Source organism: Lagopus muta, chromosome 28 (assembly GCF_023343835.1).
Source record: "Lagopus muta isolate bLagMut1 chromosome 28, bLagMut1 primary, whole genome shotgun sequence".
Taxonomy (NCBI): Eukaryota; Metazoa; Chordata; class Aves; order Galliformes; family Phasianidae; genus Lagopus; species Lagopus muta.
The window spans coordinates 1,962,460-1,978,984 of record NC_064460.1 but is presented as its reverse complement, the minus strand read 5'-3'; the positions used below and the strand labels follow the sequence as shown (position 1 = coordinate 1,978,984).

Below are 16,525 nucleotides of genomic sequence, written 5' to 3'. Positions count from 1 at the left end.
CTTCTCCCACCCTCCTCCCCAATGCTGTAGCAAGGAGGAGGAGGAGGTCAGGCACATTCACACGGCCGGAGCACCCTGCCAGCTCCCAAATAGCTCCACGGGCCTTTGGAGAGCAGTTAAAAATAGCAGAGAGCTGGAAAACATGAGTGTATGTGTGTCCCCCCCACCCCCCCCACTCTTTCTGGTTGAGGCAGGGGGCTGCTCAGCCCTGGGACCCCAGAGTGGGTGGCATAACTGCACATCTCAGGATGGGGGGGCGTCCCAGGGTGTCACTGTGGGTGTAGGGGTGCCACTCTTGGGTGACGTTGGAGCGTTGTTTTGGGGGTGCTGGAGGTCACCTCGTGTCTGTGGCCGTGCAGTTTGTCACGGGGGTGTGTAGGGAGGGAGGGTGGGGGGCTCAGTGCCGTGTGGGATGCAATGCCCAGCAGCGCAGCGCCCTGGCACAAAGCGCAATCACTGCAGCGGCTGAGGAGCGCCGGGCGCGGTCAGAGCGCAGCGCGGTGTCCCCGTGCGATGTCACAGCTCTGTGTCACTGTCACCGATGTGTGTTCCCTTCCACCCCCACCCCCCGTGCTGTGTCACCGCCCCGTGTCCCCGGGGGAGGGATGGGGGGGGGGGGCTGTGCTTAGCCGGGACCGCGAGGGCGGTGGGCGGACCGCAGCGGAGCGGTGCGGTGCGGTGCGGTGCGGGCATGGCGGGGCTGTCCCTCCCGGGGCTGTTCGTGCCGTGGCTCTGCCTGCAGCTGATGGGCACCGCAGCTTTCAACTTGGACGCTGCCAACACTCTGCTGAAGGACGGAACCCGGGGCAGCCTCTTCGGTTTCTCGGTGGCTTTACACCGGCAGCTCAGCCCCGAGCCGGCCAGCTGGTGAGCGGGACCCCCTTCCCCCCCTCCCCGGCTTATTAACGGGGAGCGCTGTACGGAGATGGGGTGGGATTTGGGGCTTTGTGGGGAACTGAAGGTGATCTCAGCAGTTTGCCTCCCCGCCCCATCGCCTGCGCGCAGTGCCCGGCGCGGAGATGCCCAACGCCCACCCGCGTGCCACGGGAGCCGCCGGCACCGGGGGTGGGGGGGCGGGGGGGGGGGGGGGCCCGCAGCTGCAGCCGTGGGGTCCCACACCATGGCGTCCCTCAGCCGTGGGGTCCCGCACCTCGGGGTCCCGCACGCTGGCCGAACCCGGAGCGCCCCGGCTGTGGCTCCGGCGCGGTGTCATCGCCGCCCCAATCCGCCCGGCTCCGCTGCCGCCTCTCCGCATTCCTGGCGCCCGCCCCGGGGTTATTTTCGCTCCCGGTAGCGGAGTTCTTGGGCAGGTGCTTGGAGAGCTGCTGGCATCGAGTTGTGTGCCGGGAACTGAGCACGGCACCGGGAACTGAGCACGGCACCGGGCACAGCACCGGCACCAGGAACCGGGCACTGAGCGTGGCACAGGGCTCGGCACCAAACATGGCACCGTGTGCAGCATGGGCATGGCAGGGGCAGCGGGCACAGCACCAGCACCAAGAACGGGGCATGGCATCGACCCCTGAGCGCGGCAGTGGGATGGGAAGCAGGCATGGAAGCAGGCATAGCACCAGGCGTGGCAGCAGCATCAGGAACAGCATCGGACACAGCACCAACAGGGAGACTGCAGCACGGCACCGAGCACTGAGCGTGGCACTGAGCACAGCACTGGGCATGGTGCCTGCACTGAGCATGGCACAGGGCACTGAGCGTGGCACTGGGCTTGGTGCTGAGCACTGGATATGGCACCAGCACCAAGAATGGGGCGCAGCACCGGGCACTGCGTGCCAGCACCGTCGTCCACCCCCATGGCAACCCCCCTTGGGGCTGTGCTCAGCCTCCTTAGTTGGTTCCTTGGCCTGGGCACCCTGGGCACTGCCCGGTGCTGGGGGCCGCTCCCATGTCTCTTTTTGCCTCCCTCCTTTTTTGGACATGTTGCTGCTGAGTTATTTTGAGTGAATTCCAGTTTATTTTTACCAGCTCAGCTCTCCTGGGGCTCCCTTTTGTCTCGAGGCCACCGGTCTCCAGGGAGAGGCATGGGGGTGCCTGGGTGCCCCATGGCCACGGGGTTCTGCCACTGCTGTGCTCCTGCGGGTACAGTGAGGCACGTCCCAGCATTGTCCTCACGGGACCTGGGGGGGCTGCAGGGGGGTCAGGTTGGGGGATGGGATGTGCTGAGATCTGGGCTCTGCCATGCTGTGATCACAGCAGTTCTGCTGGGCTGGCACCAAGCTGGGCATGCATGCATGGTGCAGCCTGGCCAGCATGTCCCTCCCTCCACCTTCAGATCAGTGTGGGGGCCCAGGGACAGCTGTGAGGGGGTGGCAGGTCAATGGGGAGGATGCAAAGAGGAGGTCTGAGCGTGCAACGCCGGCAGTGTGCGTGCAATTCACACGCTTGTGCATGGCAGCGATCCTGGAGGGGGGTTCCCTTGCCCTGAAATGGGGTTTCCCATCCCTGCAGGCTGCTGGTGGGAGCCCCCCAGGCGCCGGCGCTGCCCAGCCAAGCGGCCAACAGGACGGGGGGGCTCTTTGCTTGCCCGCTGACCCCCGAGCCCTCCGACTGCTGGCGGGTGCCCATTGATGAGGGAGGTGAGGGGGATATACAAGTGGGGGCTCGCAGCCCTATTGCGTGGGGCAGTGGGGCTGAAGAGGGGGTGGTGAGTGGGGGGAGGCACAGGAGTGATGCTGCCTATGTGTCCCCTTCAAAAAGTGGATCTGCAAAGAGAGAGCAAAGAGAACCAGTGGCTGGGGGTGAGCGTGAAGAGCCAGGGCGCTGGTGGCAAGATCGTGGTGAGCATGAGGGGGAGCGCTGCGGGGAGAGAAGGGGAAAGGGGGGTCCTGGAGCTGCACAATGCTGACCCCCCAGTGCTCAAACCCAGACCTGTGCCCACCGGTACGAAGCTCGGAACCGCGTGCAGCAGCCGCTGGAGACGAGGGATGTGATCGGGCGCTGCTTCGTGCTGAGCCAGGACCTCAGGGTGCACGACGAGCTGGATGGTGGAGAGTGGAAGTTCTGTGAGGGGCGGCCGCAGGGCCACGACCGCTTCGGGTTCTGCCAGCAGGGCTTGGCTGCAGCATTCAGCCCCGATCAGCACTACGTCCTCTTTGGGGCGCCCGGCACCTATAATTGGAAAGGTGGGTGTGGGGAGGCATGGGGTGGATGAGGGTGTGTGTGGGGTGCAAGAGGGTGGGTGTGCACAAGCATGGGTAGTGGGTGCGAGCATGTGAGTGCGTGGAAGTGCCCCGTGTGCTCTGAGTGTGTGTGAGCTGCCTGCTGCATGCACGTGGCTGCATTCATGCTGTGCGTGCGAGGTAAGGAGCTGTGTGCAGTGCAGGCATGGCTGTGTGCATGTGGGTGTGTGCGTGCAGGCAGAGATGCACACATCCGTGCTGCGTGTGAGCACAGAGGTGTGAGCAGGCTTTGCGAGCGCGGGTGTGTGCATGCATGTGAAGGCACACAAGCATTCACGCTGTGTGTGTGAGCAAAGGTGTGTGTGTGTGTGAGCACGGCTGTGTGCACATGGGTAAGTGCATGCACACAGAGATGCACGCTCGTGCTGTGTGTGAGCACAGAGGTGTGTGCATGCTGTGTGAGCTCACGGGGCTGTGTCTATGTGTCTGTGTGTCTGTGCATGGCTGTGTCCGTGTATCTGTGCATCGGGGTGCCCACACAGGGGCATCTCCCGCACCCCACCTGCACCTCTCCGTGCACCCTTAGCCCATGTGCTCCCCAGGAGGGTCCCCCCAGACCCCTCTGACCCCTCCTCGGCTCCGCAGGGAACATGCGTGTGGAGCTGCTAAACCAGAGCTCCCTCGATCTCCTGCGCTACGACGACGGCCCCTATGAAGCTGGGGGCGAGAAGGACCAGGACCCCTCGCTCATCCCTGTGCCCGCCAACAGCTACTTCGGTACGGGCATGGCGGAGCCCGGCGCGGCGTGGGGACCCCCAAGTCCCCCCTGCCCGGCTCCAGCCTGCCCCGTCTCATGCCCCAACTGACGCCCTCTCTCTTTCTCTCTCGGCCCCGACGTGGGTGCAGGTTTGTTGTTTGTGACAAACATTGATAGCTCAGATCCCGACCAGCTGGTGTACAAAAGCCCAGACCCCAACGAGAAGGTGCCCGGCGCAGCGGGCGATGTGCCCCAGAATAGCTACCTGGGTTCGTACGCGTGGCAGTGCCAAGCACGCCGCGTCCCCGTGTGCCACCCCACAGCTCTGTGTGTGTGTGTGTCCCCGTCTCCTCCCTCCCCCCTGTCTGTGCAGAGCAGAGTGGAGCAGGGCTGCAGCCCCAAGCGTGCGTGCAGATCTGTGCACGGTCGGGTACACACACACTTCTCTTTGCACGCTTCTTGCTCTGCATGCACCTCATCCACATGCATGCACAGAGCACATCTCGTGCACACCCAGCCCCTTGCACACCCCGCCACGCACACGCACTGCTGTGTACCACCCCACGCCACACTTCATGCTTGGAAACATTTAGGTCCATTTTGTGCCTGTGCCCCATCCGCACCCTTCACCTCCACCCTCCGTGTTGGTTCCCCTTGTCCCCATCTCTGTCCCTGTGGCTGTTCATGACCTTTCCATGTCCCACTGCTGTGCTGGGGGCATGGCCAGGCTCGGGGTTGACATTGCCCTGGGGAGGGGGGGAGTCCCTGGGGTCCCACCTGTGCACTAAGCCTGGCCTGCCCCCCCCCCACAGCCCAGGTCTCTGTGCTTTCCCCCCCTGTGATGTTTCTGCATGTGGGGTGCATCCTGCTGGGAGGCTTAGGGGGCTGGGGAGGGGTCTGGGCAAGGCTGTGCTGTGCTGCTGGGGGGATCAGGCACTGCTGCTGATGATGGGGAATGCGGGGATTCTGCTGGGGGCTCTGCATCTGCAGCTGGGGAGGGTGAGACGGGCGCTCTGGGTCAAGCAGCTCTGTCCCCAAAATCTTCCCTTCCGGCCATGTGGAGAGGGGGCCATTCCTCGCTCACCCCTGCTTTCCCCTGCGCCAGAACTGGAGGTGAACCCCCACCCCCTAAAATGCAAGGAGCACAGAGCAGGGACACTGAGGCACAAGTGAGGCCCCCATCCCCATTTTCACCCATCCAAACACCAGGGCAGACCCCACCTCGGGCAGACCTCACACCCGGCAGGCTGAGCAGAGAGAGAGAGACGGACAGATGGACGGATGGGAGGCACGGGGTGGGGGGGCTGCGGGGGTGGGGTGGGCACCGACCTCTCTCCCACCCCATTTACCCACAGGATTCTCAGTGGATTCGGGAGCGGGGCTGACGCGGCGCCGGGAGCTGAGCTTTGTCAGTGGGGCACCACGTGCCAACCACACGGGTGCTGTGGTCATCCTGCGCCGTGACAGCGCACACCGCCTGGTGCCCGAGGCTGTGCTGACCGGAGAGCAGCTCACATCTGCCTTTGGCTACGCACTGGCAGTGCTGGACCTCAACAGTGATGGGTGAGTGCAGTGCCGTGGTGCCGTGGTGCTGTGGGGTCTTGATGCCACAGTGCCTTGGTGCCGTGGAGCTTTGGTGCTGTGTTGTCTTGGTGCCATAGCACTGTGGTGCCACACTGCTTTGGTACCAGGGTACCTCAGTGCCAAAGTGTGTTGGTTCCATGGTGTCTTGGTGCCTTGACACCCTGGTACAATGGTGCCATGGTGTGTCAGAGCCCTGGTGCCATGGTGTGTTGGTGTCATGGCATGTTGGTGCCATGGTGTGTTGGTGCCATGGTGTGTCGGTGCCATGGTGTGTCAGAGCCGTGGTGTCTTGGTAACACAATGCCTTGCTGCCTTGATGCTGCTGTGATTCGGTGCTGCTGTGCCATGCTGCTTTGATGCCGTGGTGCCACAGTGTTTTGGTGCCGCGGTGCTACGGTACACTGGTGCCACCCAAGGGTGGTCCCAGAGGGTGATGCACCCACCGTGCCCACAGCTGGATGGACTTGGTGGTGGGGGCTCCCCATTTCTTCGAGCGCAAGGCTGAGATCGGGGGGGCTGCCTATGTCTACATCAACCCAGCGGGGCACTGGGATGCTGCCACCCCCCTGCGCCTCACCGGCACCCACGGCTCCATGTTTGGCATCGCCCTGGGCACCGCTGGTGACCTCAACCTGGATGGCTTTGAGGGTGAGGAGATGAGGGGGGGGAGAGAGGGAGGGCTCTGGTGTCCCACTTTGTGCTGCTGTGCCCTCCCTTCACTGCTCCTGCCCTCCCAGACCTGGCTGTGGGAGCCCCGTTTGATGGTGCTGGCAAGGTGTACATCTACCATGGCAGCAAGTTGGGCATCGTGGTGAAACCGGCTCAGGTGGGTGGTATGAGGCAGGAGGGGGGGGGATTGGGGTGTCACCCATTGCTCCCCACTGTTCCCAGTGTCACAGCTGTCCTCATCCCCAGGTGCTGGATGGGGAAGGCGTGGGGGTGACAACTTTTGGGTACGCGCTCTCCGGGGGGGTTGATGTGGATGGGAACCTCTACCCCGACCTGCTTGTTGGCTCCCTGTCTGACACTGTGGTGCTGTACAGGTGAGTGCCCACTGTGGGCACCTGGCCCCAAACTGGTCACCCCCATCCCTGAGCATCCCCTCACTCTGAGTATCCCCCATTCCTGAGCATCCCCTCACTCTAACTCTAACCCACCCCTTGCCCCCAAGTATCCTCACCCCAAGGTCCCATCATCCCCTCTCCCCTGGTGCAATCCCTGACCCAGAGGTCCCCAGTTGCAGCCGGGGGTCCCCAGTTGCAGAGCGCAGGTGCTGAGGCTGTGACTGGGGGTCTGCCTCCCACCCAGCACCCCTATGCTCCCCCCGCAGAGCCCGTCCAGTGGTCTACATCTCCCGGAACGTCTCCCTGCTCCCCGCCAACATCGACCTGGAGCAGAGCAACTGCCAGCACCAGGAGGGCATCTGGTGGGTGCCACCCATCCCTCAGCCCCACACTGCAGCTGGAGGAGTCAGCGCTCCCTTAGCTCACCCCCCTACCTTCTCCCCATCCCACATCTCCACAGCGTGGATGTCCAAGCATGCTTCAGCTACACAGCCACCCCCGCCAGCTACAGCCCCCCCCTGGGTAAGCGCACACAGGGATAGGGGATGGGGGTCCCTGGGTTGGTGGGGGGGACCCCAACACGGCCCCTTCCCTCTCCCACCAGTGCTGGAATACGTGTTTGATGCCGACACGGAGCGCCGACGGTTGGGTCACCCCCCCCGTGTCACCTTCCTGGGCCGTCGGCCCTCGGATCCTGAGCACCAGTTCTCCCAAACTGTGGAGCTGCCCCGGCAGCACGCACGCACCTGCACCACTGCCACCTTCCAGCTCCAGGTGAGTGCCTGTTATCCCCGTTCCCACCTTGTCCCACTCATCCTTGCCGTTATCCCCATCCTATCCGCATCCCCATTGTCCCATCCCTATCCCTGTTCCCATTCTTATCCCGTTCCCATCCTGTCTCCATCCCCATCCTGCATCCCTCCTCACCTTTGCAGGACAGCATCCGTGACAAACTGCGCCCCATCGCCGTCACCCTTGCCTATGGCATCCAGGGGGCTGGGACACCACGGCGCAGTCGGAGTGCCACCCTGCCTCCCGTGCCCCCTGTGCTCAGCCCACAGCAACCCAGCAGCCACCGCACCGAGGTGAGGGGCCGGCTATAGGGCCGGCTATGGGGCCAGCTCCAGGCGTTCCATCCAACGCTTTTCCCTTTGCAGGTGCACTTTCTGAAGCAGGGCTGCGGGGACGACAAGATCTGCCAGAGCAACCTGCAGCTGCGCTTCCAGTTCTGCACCCGCCTGGGAGATGCTGATTTCCTGCCCCTACCCAAGTGAGCGTTGTCCCCACACTGTCCCCATCCCACAAGGCACGGGGAGCTCACAGGGGCTGTCACAGGGGTGAGGATGGCACCGCTATCTTCGCCATGAGCGACCAGAAGGACGTGGCCCTGGAGATCCATGTCACCAACATGCCCTCGGACCCCACGGAGCCGCAGCGGGATGGGGATGATGCCCACGAGGCTGTGCTCACTGCCCGCTTCCCCCAGGAGCTGCCCTACTCCGCCGTGCGACCCTACGATGGCCGCACAGCACCGGTGTGGGATGGGGAGAGGAGTGGGGTCTGGGGGTGTGGAGGGGTGGGGGTGATCCTGGGGTGTGAGGGGTTGGGATGGATGCAGGACTACAGATGGCTGGGAGGGTCAGGGGTACGGGGATGGGGCTGGTTCTGGGGGTGCTGGGTTCAGGGATGGGGCTGGTTCTGGAGGGCCTGGGCTTGGGGATGGGGTGATGAGGCTGGATCTGGGGGAACTGGGTTTTGGGATGGGGCTGGTTCTGGGGGTGCTGTATTTGGGGATGGGGCTGGTTCGGGAGGTCTGGGTTTTGAGGTAGGGCTGGTTCTGGGGATGCTGGGTTTTAGGATGGGGCCGGTTTTGGGGGTACTGGGAATGGGCTGGTTCTGGGGGTCCCAGAGATGCTGGGGTTTGGACAGAGGGGGTTGCAGGAATTCTGGGAGATCTGCTAGGATTTGGGATGGGGTTGATCCTGGGGATCTCAGGCAAGCTGGGTTTTGTGATGGGGCCGGGTCTTGGGGTGCCAGTGTTTGGAATGGGGCTGGACCAAGGGGTCCCAGGGATGCTGTTTTTTTCCTGAGGGTTCCAGGGTGCTGGGGTTTGTGGTGGAGCTGATTCTGGAGGGCTGGTGTTCGGGGGAGGGGAGGTCCTGGGGTTCTTGGGTTTCTGAGGTGTCTGGGTTTGGTATGAAGTTGGTACAGCACGGAGATGCTGGGATTTGGGACAGCGCTGGTCTCTGGGATTCTGTGGTTCTGGTTTTGGGATAGGGTTGGTCCTGGCAGCCTCAGGGATGCCGTATTTTGGGACAAGGCTGGTTCTGGGGCGCAGAAGTTTGGGGTGGGGATGGGGCTGGTTCTGGGTATCCCAGGGATGCTGGGGTTTGGGATGAGGTTGGTCCTTGAGGGCTCAGGGTTGGCTGGGCTTCAGGACAGAGCAGGTTTCAGGGATTCTGGGGCCGCTTAGGCTCTGGGATGGGGCTGGTTCCAGGGGTCTCTGGGGTACTGGAGTTTGAGATGGCTCTCTGCCCCCAGGACAAGCCAGTGGTGTGCCTTGCCAACCAGAACGGCTCACAGGTGGAGTGTGAGCTGGGGAACCCCATGAAACGTGGAGCCCAGGTGAGTGCGCCCCCCAAAAACCTCTGTCCAACCCCCCCAGCTTTGATCCCAACCTTCACCCTGCGTCCTCCAGGTGCGCTTCTACCTTATCCTCAGCACTCTGGGCATCACCCTGCAGACCACCGACCTGGCAGTGGAGCTGGCCCTGTCCACGTGAGCCACACTGGAGGGGGGGGGAAAGAGGGGGTTGAGAGGCTCTGCGATGCCCCCCACCCCAACTCCTTTGTTGTCCCCAGGATCAGCGAGCAGCCAACCCTGGAGCCGGTGGTGGCCCGGGCGCGTGTGGTCATCGAGCTGCCCCTCTCGGTGACGGGGTGAGTGGAAATGGGGTGGGGGGCTGCAATCCCCCCCCTCCCAGGGCTGCACTGACCCTGCTGTCCCCGCAGCGTGGCGGTGCCTCCCCGGCTCTTCTTTGGGGGGACAGTGCGGGGTGAGAGCGCGGTGCGGCGCGAGAGCCAGGTGGGCAGCGCTGTGCTCTTCGAGGTGACGGTGAGTGGGGAGCGCCAGGGGGGCTCAGCCCCATATGAGCATCCTGTGGGGCTGGGGGATCGCAACCCCATGGATCCCCTGGTAATGCATCACCCTACAGGTGTCCAACCGGGGCCCGTCGCTGAAGACGTTAGGCTCAGCCTTCCTCAACCTGCTGTGGCCACACGAGCTCAGCAATGGGAAGTGGCTGCTTTACCCGCTGCAGCTGGAGCTGCTGGCTGCACCGGGACTGCAGACAGTGTGCAGCCCTGCTGCCAATCCCCTGCGCCTGGCGTTGGTACATGGGGGAGCTGAGGGTGGTGGGGATGGGGCTGGCAGGCAGCCCAACCCACGCGTGTCTTTATCATCCAGGAGCCACCGGGAGAGGCTGAGGTCACCGAGGAGCCTGCTGTGGAGTCCTGGTGGGTGCCAGCGCCCGCTGAAAGGAGGAGGAACGTCACGCTGGTGAGTGGGGCTGCGGTGCTGCCATCCCCAGGGTGCTCCCTTCCTAAGGTGCTCCCATCTCTGGGAGCACTGCTGGGATTCTCCCACTCTTAGGGTGTTCCCATCCCTGAGGCTTTCCCATCCCCGGGATGCTCCTGTCCCTGGGGTGCTCCTACTGCTGTGGGATCTCCATTCCTAGGATTGGGTTCCTAGCAATCCCAGAGCTGGGATTTTCCCACTCTTGGGATATTTCTATCCCTGGTACACTCTCACTCTTGGATTTTTTCCATCCCTGGGGTGCTGTCATTCCTAAGCTGCTCCCATTGCTGGGATTCTCCCACTCTCGGGTATTTCCATCCTTGGCTTACTCTCACTTTCGGGATTTTCTCATTCCTGGGTCGTTCGCTTTCCTGGGCTGCTCCCATTGCTGGGATTCGCCCATCTCTGGGCTTTTTCCCATCCCTGGGGTGCTCCAACTCCTGCGGTGTGCAGCCATGCTGTGACCCCCCCCCACCCCTCCATCCCACAGGACTGTGCCCAGGGCACTGCGCGCTGCATGGCGTTCCGCTGCCCCCTCTACAGCTTCGAGCGCGCTGCTGTGCTGACTGCACGCGGGCGGCTCTGGAACAGCACCTTCCTGGAGGTAGGACAGAGACAGGGATGAATCTTTGGGGCCATGCAGGGCTTCACCCCATCCCACGCCCCATCCCACTCCCCACTGCCGCAGGAATACCTGGCCGTCACTTCGGTGGAGCTGATTGTGCGCGCCAGCGTCTCGGTGACCTCTTCCATCAAGAACCTGGTGCTGAAGGATGCTTCCACGCAGGTCTGGCCCTGTGCCCCCATTCCTGTCCCCTACCCCCTCCCTGCAGCCCTCTGACCGGTGCTGCCGTCACCAGATCCCTGTCACCATTTACCTGGACCCCGGTGTGGCGGTGGCTGGCGGTGTGCCCTGGTGGGTCATCCTGCTGGCTGTGCTGGCTGGCATCCTGGTTCTGGCACTGCTGATCTTCATCCTCTGGAAGGTGAGTGATGGGGTGAGGTCAGGATATGTCCCCTCCCTGGCTGTCCTGTGCCATGCTGTGCCACCTGACCTGAGCTGTGCTCTGCTATTTTGACCACGCTGTGCCATGCAGTGCCGTGCTGTGCCATCTCCGTTTTGCCATGCCATGTCATGCCACGCTTTTGGCCCACTACAGTGCCACGTTGTGCCACGCAGCGCTGTGCCACGCTGTAGGATCACTGCGGTGCCAAGCCCCATGGTGCCATGCCGTGCTGCCCCCCCCCAGCTGGCCATGCCCTTCCTCACCTTCTCACTTCCCTCCTCAGTGCGGCTTCTTCAAGCGGAGCAGCCCAACCTCCCGCTACACTGCTAATTATTACCGGGCACGTCGGGGGCTGCAGCCCTCAGAGGTGGACAAACAGGCGCTGCAGGGCCAGCGGTAACACGGGGCTGCTCCCACCCCGGGCCGCCAGCAACCAGCACGGGTGTGCACGGGTGTGCTGCCTCCTGCACGCGTGTGTGAGGGCATGCAGTGTGCCCAGGCGGAGTGACAAGGGCTTGCAGGCCCTGCTTGCAGTTGTGCAAGGGTTTGCAGCAGTAGGGTGGGAAGAGGAGGGGTTTCAGCGTTGGGGATAGTGGGTTTGCGTTGCTGCTGTGTTGTTGTGCAAGGGTTTGCTGTGTGGTTGTGCAGGGGTTTGCAGTGCTGGTGCATGGGTGGGTGAAGGTTTGCAGTGCCAGTGTGTGGTTGTGCCAGGGTTTGCAGCATCAGGGTGGATGGAGGGGGGTCTGCAGACACAGGGCAGCAGGACGGGTGAGGGTTTGCAGTGCTGGTGCATGGCTGTGCTGAAGTTTGCAGCGTCAGGGCGGATGGAGGAGGGTCTGCAGACTCAGGGCAGCAGGACGTGTGAGGGTTTGCAGTGTGTGGTGCACGGTTGCACCAGGGCTTGCAATGCCAAGCCAGGACGTGCAAGGATTTGCAGCACCAGCACTTGGACGTGCAAGGGCTGGTGCAGCACCAGTGTAAAGCGCTGCCCTGTGCCACAGAGGGACTGGTGGGCACAAAGCTGTGGGCAGATGGAGCCCATACCCAAACCCAGCTGGCCATGTGCTGCCTTATGGCCAAGCTGTGGCCCTGATGCCGTCGCTGTGGTGCTGACCCGCTGCTCCCCGCAGTTGGGCTTCTTCCGCCGGGCACGCTACGTGCCGCCGGCCGTGCCACAGTACCACGCTGTGAAGATCCCACGGGAGGAGAGGCAGCAGTTCCGCGAGGAGAAGATGGGCACCATCCAGAGGAAGGAGTGGGCTGTGAACTGGAGCGAGTCCAGCGATGGGCACGTCACCCCCAGCTCAGCATAACCCCAGGGACACTGATCATGCTGCTGGACCGCAGGGGGCTGCTGCATGCGGGACCCCCCCTCTGCTGCTGGCCATGCCCTGAGGAAGGACCCTCTGGTGACATTTGGGGATGCACACATACGTGTTGCTGTGCACGCCCGCCCTGACCGGGCACACTCAGAATTGCTTGCAGTGGGACAGGACCGCAGGGACAGCTCGGCTCCAGGGCATGGCTCGTTCCCAAAGGGATGGCACAGCCCCACAGCTCAGCCCTACAGAGTCAACCCCATTGCACGGGGATGGCTCTGCCCCAAGAGGCTGGCTTGTCCCCAAAGGGCACAAGGACAACTCAGCCCTAAGGGATGGCTCTGCCCTATAAGCATGGCTCTGCACCAAAGTGGTGGCTTGTCCCAGAGGGTCAGCTCAGCTCCATTGAACAGGGCATGTCCCCTAGGGGATGGCACTTCTCCAAAGTGATGGCTTTTCCTCAAAGGGTACAGAGACTCAGCCCTATAGGTACGGCCCCATCCTATGAGCACAGCTTTAACCCTAAGTCATGGCTCCTAAAGGGTCAGCTCAGCTCCACAGTACAGGGCTTGTCTCCAAGCTGCTGGCACGGCCACACAGGGCTGGCTTGCCCCTAAAGGGACAGATTGCCCCCACAAAGGACAGCTGTGCCCTACTGGGACAGCTCAACCCCCCAGGACCCTATGGGCCTGGCTCTGCCCTATTGGGCTGGCACATCCCTATGGTGCTGCCGTATCCCCCAGGGGCTCCTCAGCCCTAAACTGCTGCCTGTGCCCCCCTAGGAACAGCCCAGCCCCACGGCAGTGGCTCAGCCCCACAGGGACACCTCACCCCCCACGCAAGTGCCGCTCTTCCCAATAAAAGGAGAAGCCCCCACGGTGCCAGCCTCGTTTCTTGCAGCTCGGACACGATGGGCGCGGCCCTGCGGCCATTTCCGTGCGCGGGCGGGAGCGTGGGTGCGGGGTCAACGGTGGCACTCCCTGCCCCGCCCCCTTCCTTGTCCTCATCCCCATCTCTGCCCTCCGGTGAGCTCCGGTCGCCCCCATACCCGCAATGACTCGGGCACACTTCCGCCCTCAACCAAGATGGCGCCGCAAGATGTCGCAGAGTCAGTGACGTCAGATGAGCTTCCGGGGGCGCCCGGAAGTAGTTATCCATGGCGGCTTCCCGGCGGACGCCGTCGAGGGGATGGTGAGGCCGCGGTGGGGCTCGGGGAAGCTGAGGTCCCCAACGGGGGCCCCGTAACGGGCGCAGGACCCCTCCGGAGCGCTCCTCTGATGGCGTCGGGTGCGGCGAGTCGCTCCGAGGACGAGGAGCCGCTGGCGGGGCCGAAACGGGGCTCGGCCCAGGCTTCTGGAGCCGTCCCGAAGCGCCGCAGCTCTTCACGGTACGGGGGATGGGGGTGAGGGTGTGTGGGGGGGGGAGAGTTAGGGGCACGGGGCCCATCGCTGCTTCCTTCGGCCCAGGTTCATCAAGCGGAAGAAGTTCGATGATGAGTTGGTAGAGAGCAGCTTGGCCAAGTCCTCCAGCCGGGCCAAGGGGGGCGTGGAGCCGGGGCGCTGCTCGGGCAGTGAGCCGTCCTCCAGCGAGAAGAAGAAGGTGAGGGGTGGGAAGGCTGAGGGGGGAGGGCAAGAGGGGGTGGTAGGGGGCTCTGACGGACCCCACTGTCCCTTTGGGGTGACCCCCCACCACCTTTCAGAGTGGAGACCCCCAGTGCTCCCCAGGGAGACTCGCTGTCCCTTGAGGAGGAGGCGCTGTCAGGGGGACCCCACAGTTCCTCAGGGAGGGGACCCCCTCCGTTCCTCAGGAGGACCCCCAGTGCTTTTGGGGAGACCCCTCCCCACCCTCTCCCTTGATGTCACTCCGTTTCCCCTTGGGGTGACCCTTCCACCCCACACTGTCTCCCCAGGTCTCAAAGTCTGTGTCCACTCCTGTGGCGCCCAGCCCCGTCCCGGCCCCCAGCCTTGCCAAGCGGATGAAGAAGAGCAAACAGCCCCTGCAGGTGACCAAAGACCTGGGCCGCTGGAAGCCTGCTGATGACCTCCTGCTTATCAATGCTGTGCTGCAGGTCTGACCCTTCCCCTCCCAAAGCCCTAGATCCAACCCCCATGGCCCCAGGGCTCACTGTGCTCTGGGGGCTCTTGCTGTGGTGGTATTTGTAGCTTTTCTTTCATCTGAGGGCTTTTCCAGACCAACGACCTCACGTCTGTGCACCTGGGTGTGAAGTTCAGCTGCCGTTTCAACCTGCGGGAGATCCAGGAGCGCTGGTACGCGCTGCTCTATGACCCCATCATCTCCAAGTGAGTGTGGGACTGGTGCTGGAGGGCAGAGCTGCCCTCAGAGGGGGTTCTCATGCTGCATTCCCCTCAGGTTGGCCTGCCAGGCCATGCGCCAGCTGCACCCTGAGGCCATCGCTGCCATCCAGAGCAAGGTGCTGTTCAGCAAAGCTGAGGAGCAGCTGCTGAACAAAGTGGGATCGGTAAGAGCCTGTGGGGCCAGGGCTTGTTGTAGGTAGGGCTTCATGCTGGCATCTGCTTTTCCGTGGGCATCCTCTGTGCCACGTGTCCTTTGTCCTCTCTGCAGATGAGCCAGCCCACACTCAACACCTTCCAGGAGCTTCTCCACAAGCACCCCGATGTCTTCTACCCCTCCAGGACAGCCAAGGCCCTGCAGCTGCACTGGCAGCTCATGAAGCAGTACTACCTTCTGGATGACCAAACCGGTGAGCCCAGCTCCCCTCCCCGTGCCTCCTGTGTCTCCCTCTCTGTGTGTCCCCACCTGTGCACTCCCTTCCCTCCTGCTCTTTCCAGTGCAGCCGCTCCCCAAGGGGGACCAAGTGCTCAATTTCTCGGATGCTGAGGACATGCTGGATGACAGCAAGCTGAAGTGAGGTTTGGGGGGAGCCCTGAGGGGGGGAGGCAGGGGGTGCTCAGACGGTATTCTCTGATCCTCCTCCTCCTCCTCCGCAGGGATGTGCGGGATGATGTGCTGGAGCATGGTGAGTTCAGCCTGCACCCCACTGCACAGTGGAATCCGAGCAGTCTGACTTGGCAGGGGGTGGGGGTGTGTTCCCCTCTCATTCTTTTCTTTCCCCTTTTTCCAGAGCTGACTGTGGCCGACCGCCGCCAGAAACGGGAGATCCGGCAGCTGGAGCAGGAGCTGCACAAGTGGCAGGTGTTAGTTGACAGCATCACAGGTGAGAGTTGAGTGCGGGAGGCTGTCTGACTGTCCGTCTGTCCTTCCTTTCATCAGCCCTCCTCTCTGCTTCTCCCTTCAGGCATGAACTCTCCAGACTTTGACAGCCAGACACTGGCCGTGCTGCGGGGCCGCATGGTGCGGTATCTCATGCGCTCTCGAGAGGTGAGGGGGGGGCTGAGGCCCCCAGCAGAGCTCTGCTCATCCCAGTGAGCTCCTCCAGCCTTCTTATGCTCCCCTTTCTTCAGATCACACTGGGCAGAGCTACGAAGGACAACCAGATTGATGTGGACCTGGCGTTGGAGGGACCGGCCTGGAAGATCTCTCGCAAGCAGGGTAGGGAGCAGGGCTGGGCGGGTTTGGGGGAACTCAAGGGCGCAGCAGCTGTGCTCCCCTCCCCCCTGCATTGCCCCCCTAAGGCGTCATCAAGCTGAAGAACAATGGGGACTTCTTCATTGCTAACGAGGGCCGGCGCCCCATTTACATCGATGGCCGTCCTGTGCTTGGTGGCAACAAGTGGAAGCTCAACAACAATTCTGTGGTGGAGGTGAGCGTGGGGGGTGGTGAGGGGTCTCAGGGCCAGAGGAGGGGTCCAGTCCTGCTCACCTCCCCCCTTTACCTGCAGATTGCCAGCCTCCGCTTCGTCTTCCTCATCAACCAGGACCTGATCACGCTCATCAAGACGGAGGCGGCCAAGATGGCCCAGCAGTGAGGAGAGGGGGCTGCTCTGCTACATCCCCCCCCAGCCTTACAAGGAGAGAGGTGGGAGGTGTTCCTGGCTCCCCTCAGCTGGAGAGGGGTGGGCCTCTCCCTCCCCTGGCCCCAAGCTTGTGGGCCTGCAAATAAAAGTGTTTTACCCTCTCACACCTGTGGCTCGTTGGGAAGGGAG

At 63.2% G+C, this 16,525-nt stretch overlaps 2 protein-coding genes across 8 annotated transcripts; both read left to right on the top strand.

The window, feature by feature from the left end:
* The first annotated feature begins 622 nt into the window (after positions 1-622).
* ITGA7 (integrin subunit alpha 7) lies at positions 623-13,317 on the top strand. 7 transcript variants are annotated; one of them, XM_048928395.1, is made up of 26 exons: positions 623-867; positions 2,464-2,591; positions 2,713-2,792; positions 2,882-3,137; positions 3,780-3,911; positions 4,041-4,160; positions 5,247-5,454; positions 5,930-6,123; positions 6,213-6,301; positions 6,391-6,518; positions 6,806-6,901; positions 7,000-7,061; positions 7,144-7,313; positions 7,475-7,624; positions 7,697-7,809; positions 7,875-8,073; positions 9,081-9,164; positions 9,238-9,317; positions 9,401-9,478; positions 9,551-9,653; positions 9,754-9,930; positions 10,005-10,097; positions 10,606-10,719; positions 10,804-10,902; positions 10,976-11,101; positions 12,253-13,317. In XM_048928395.1, exons 1-26 carry the CDS (start codon positions 692-694, stop codon positions 12,433-12,435), a joined length of 3,438 nt encoding a protein of 1,145 aa, XP_048784352.1. In that variant the 5' UTR covers positions 623-691; the 3' UTR covers positions 12,436-13,317. The 7 variants fall into 7 exon arrangements, with proteins under 7 accessions (XP_048784352.1, XP_048784353.1, XP_048784355.1 ...); XM_048928396.1 differs by having other exon boundaries at positions 11,406-12,369; XM_048928398.1 differs by lacking the exon at positions 3,780-3,911.
* A 194-nt stretch (positions 13,318-13,511) lies between these two features.
* On the top strand, positions 13,512-16,500 carry MCRS1 (microspherule protein 1). Its single transcript, XM_048928420.1, has 13 exons — positions 13,512-13,828; positions 13,908-14,040; positions 14,351-14,509; positions 14,632-14,741; positions 14,812-14,920; positions 15,025-15,163; positions 15,252-15,327; positions 15,411-15,439; positions 15,545-15,637; positions 15,719-15,801; positions 15,885-15,972; positions 16,056-16,183; positions 16,262-16,500. The coding sequence occupies exons 1-13, from the start codon at positions 13,527-13,529 to the stop codon at positions 16,346-16,348; spliced, it is 1,536 nt and encodes a 511-aa protein (XP_048784377.1). The 5' UTR covers positions 13,512-13,526; the 3' UTR covers positions 16,349-16,500.
* Positions 16,501-16,525: the final 25 nt, after the last annotated feature.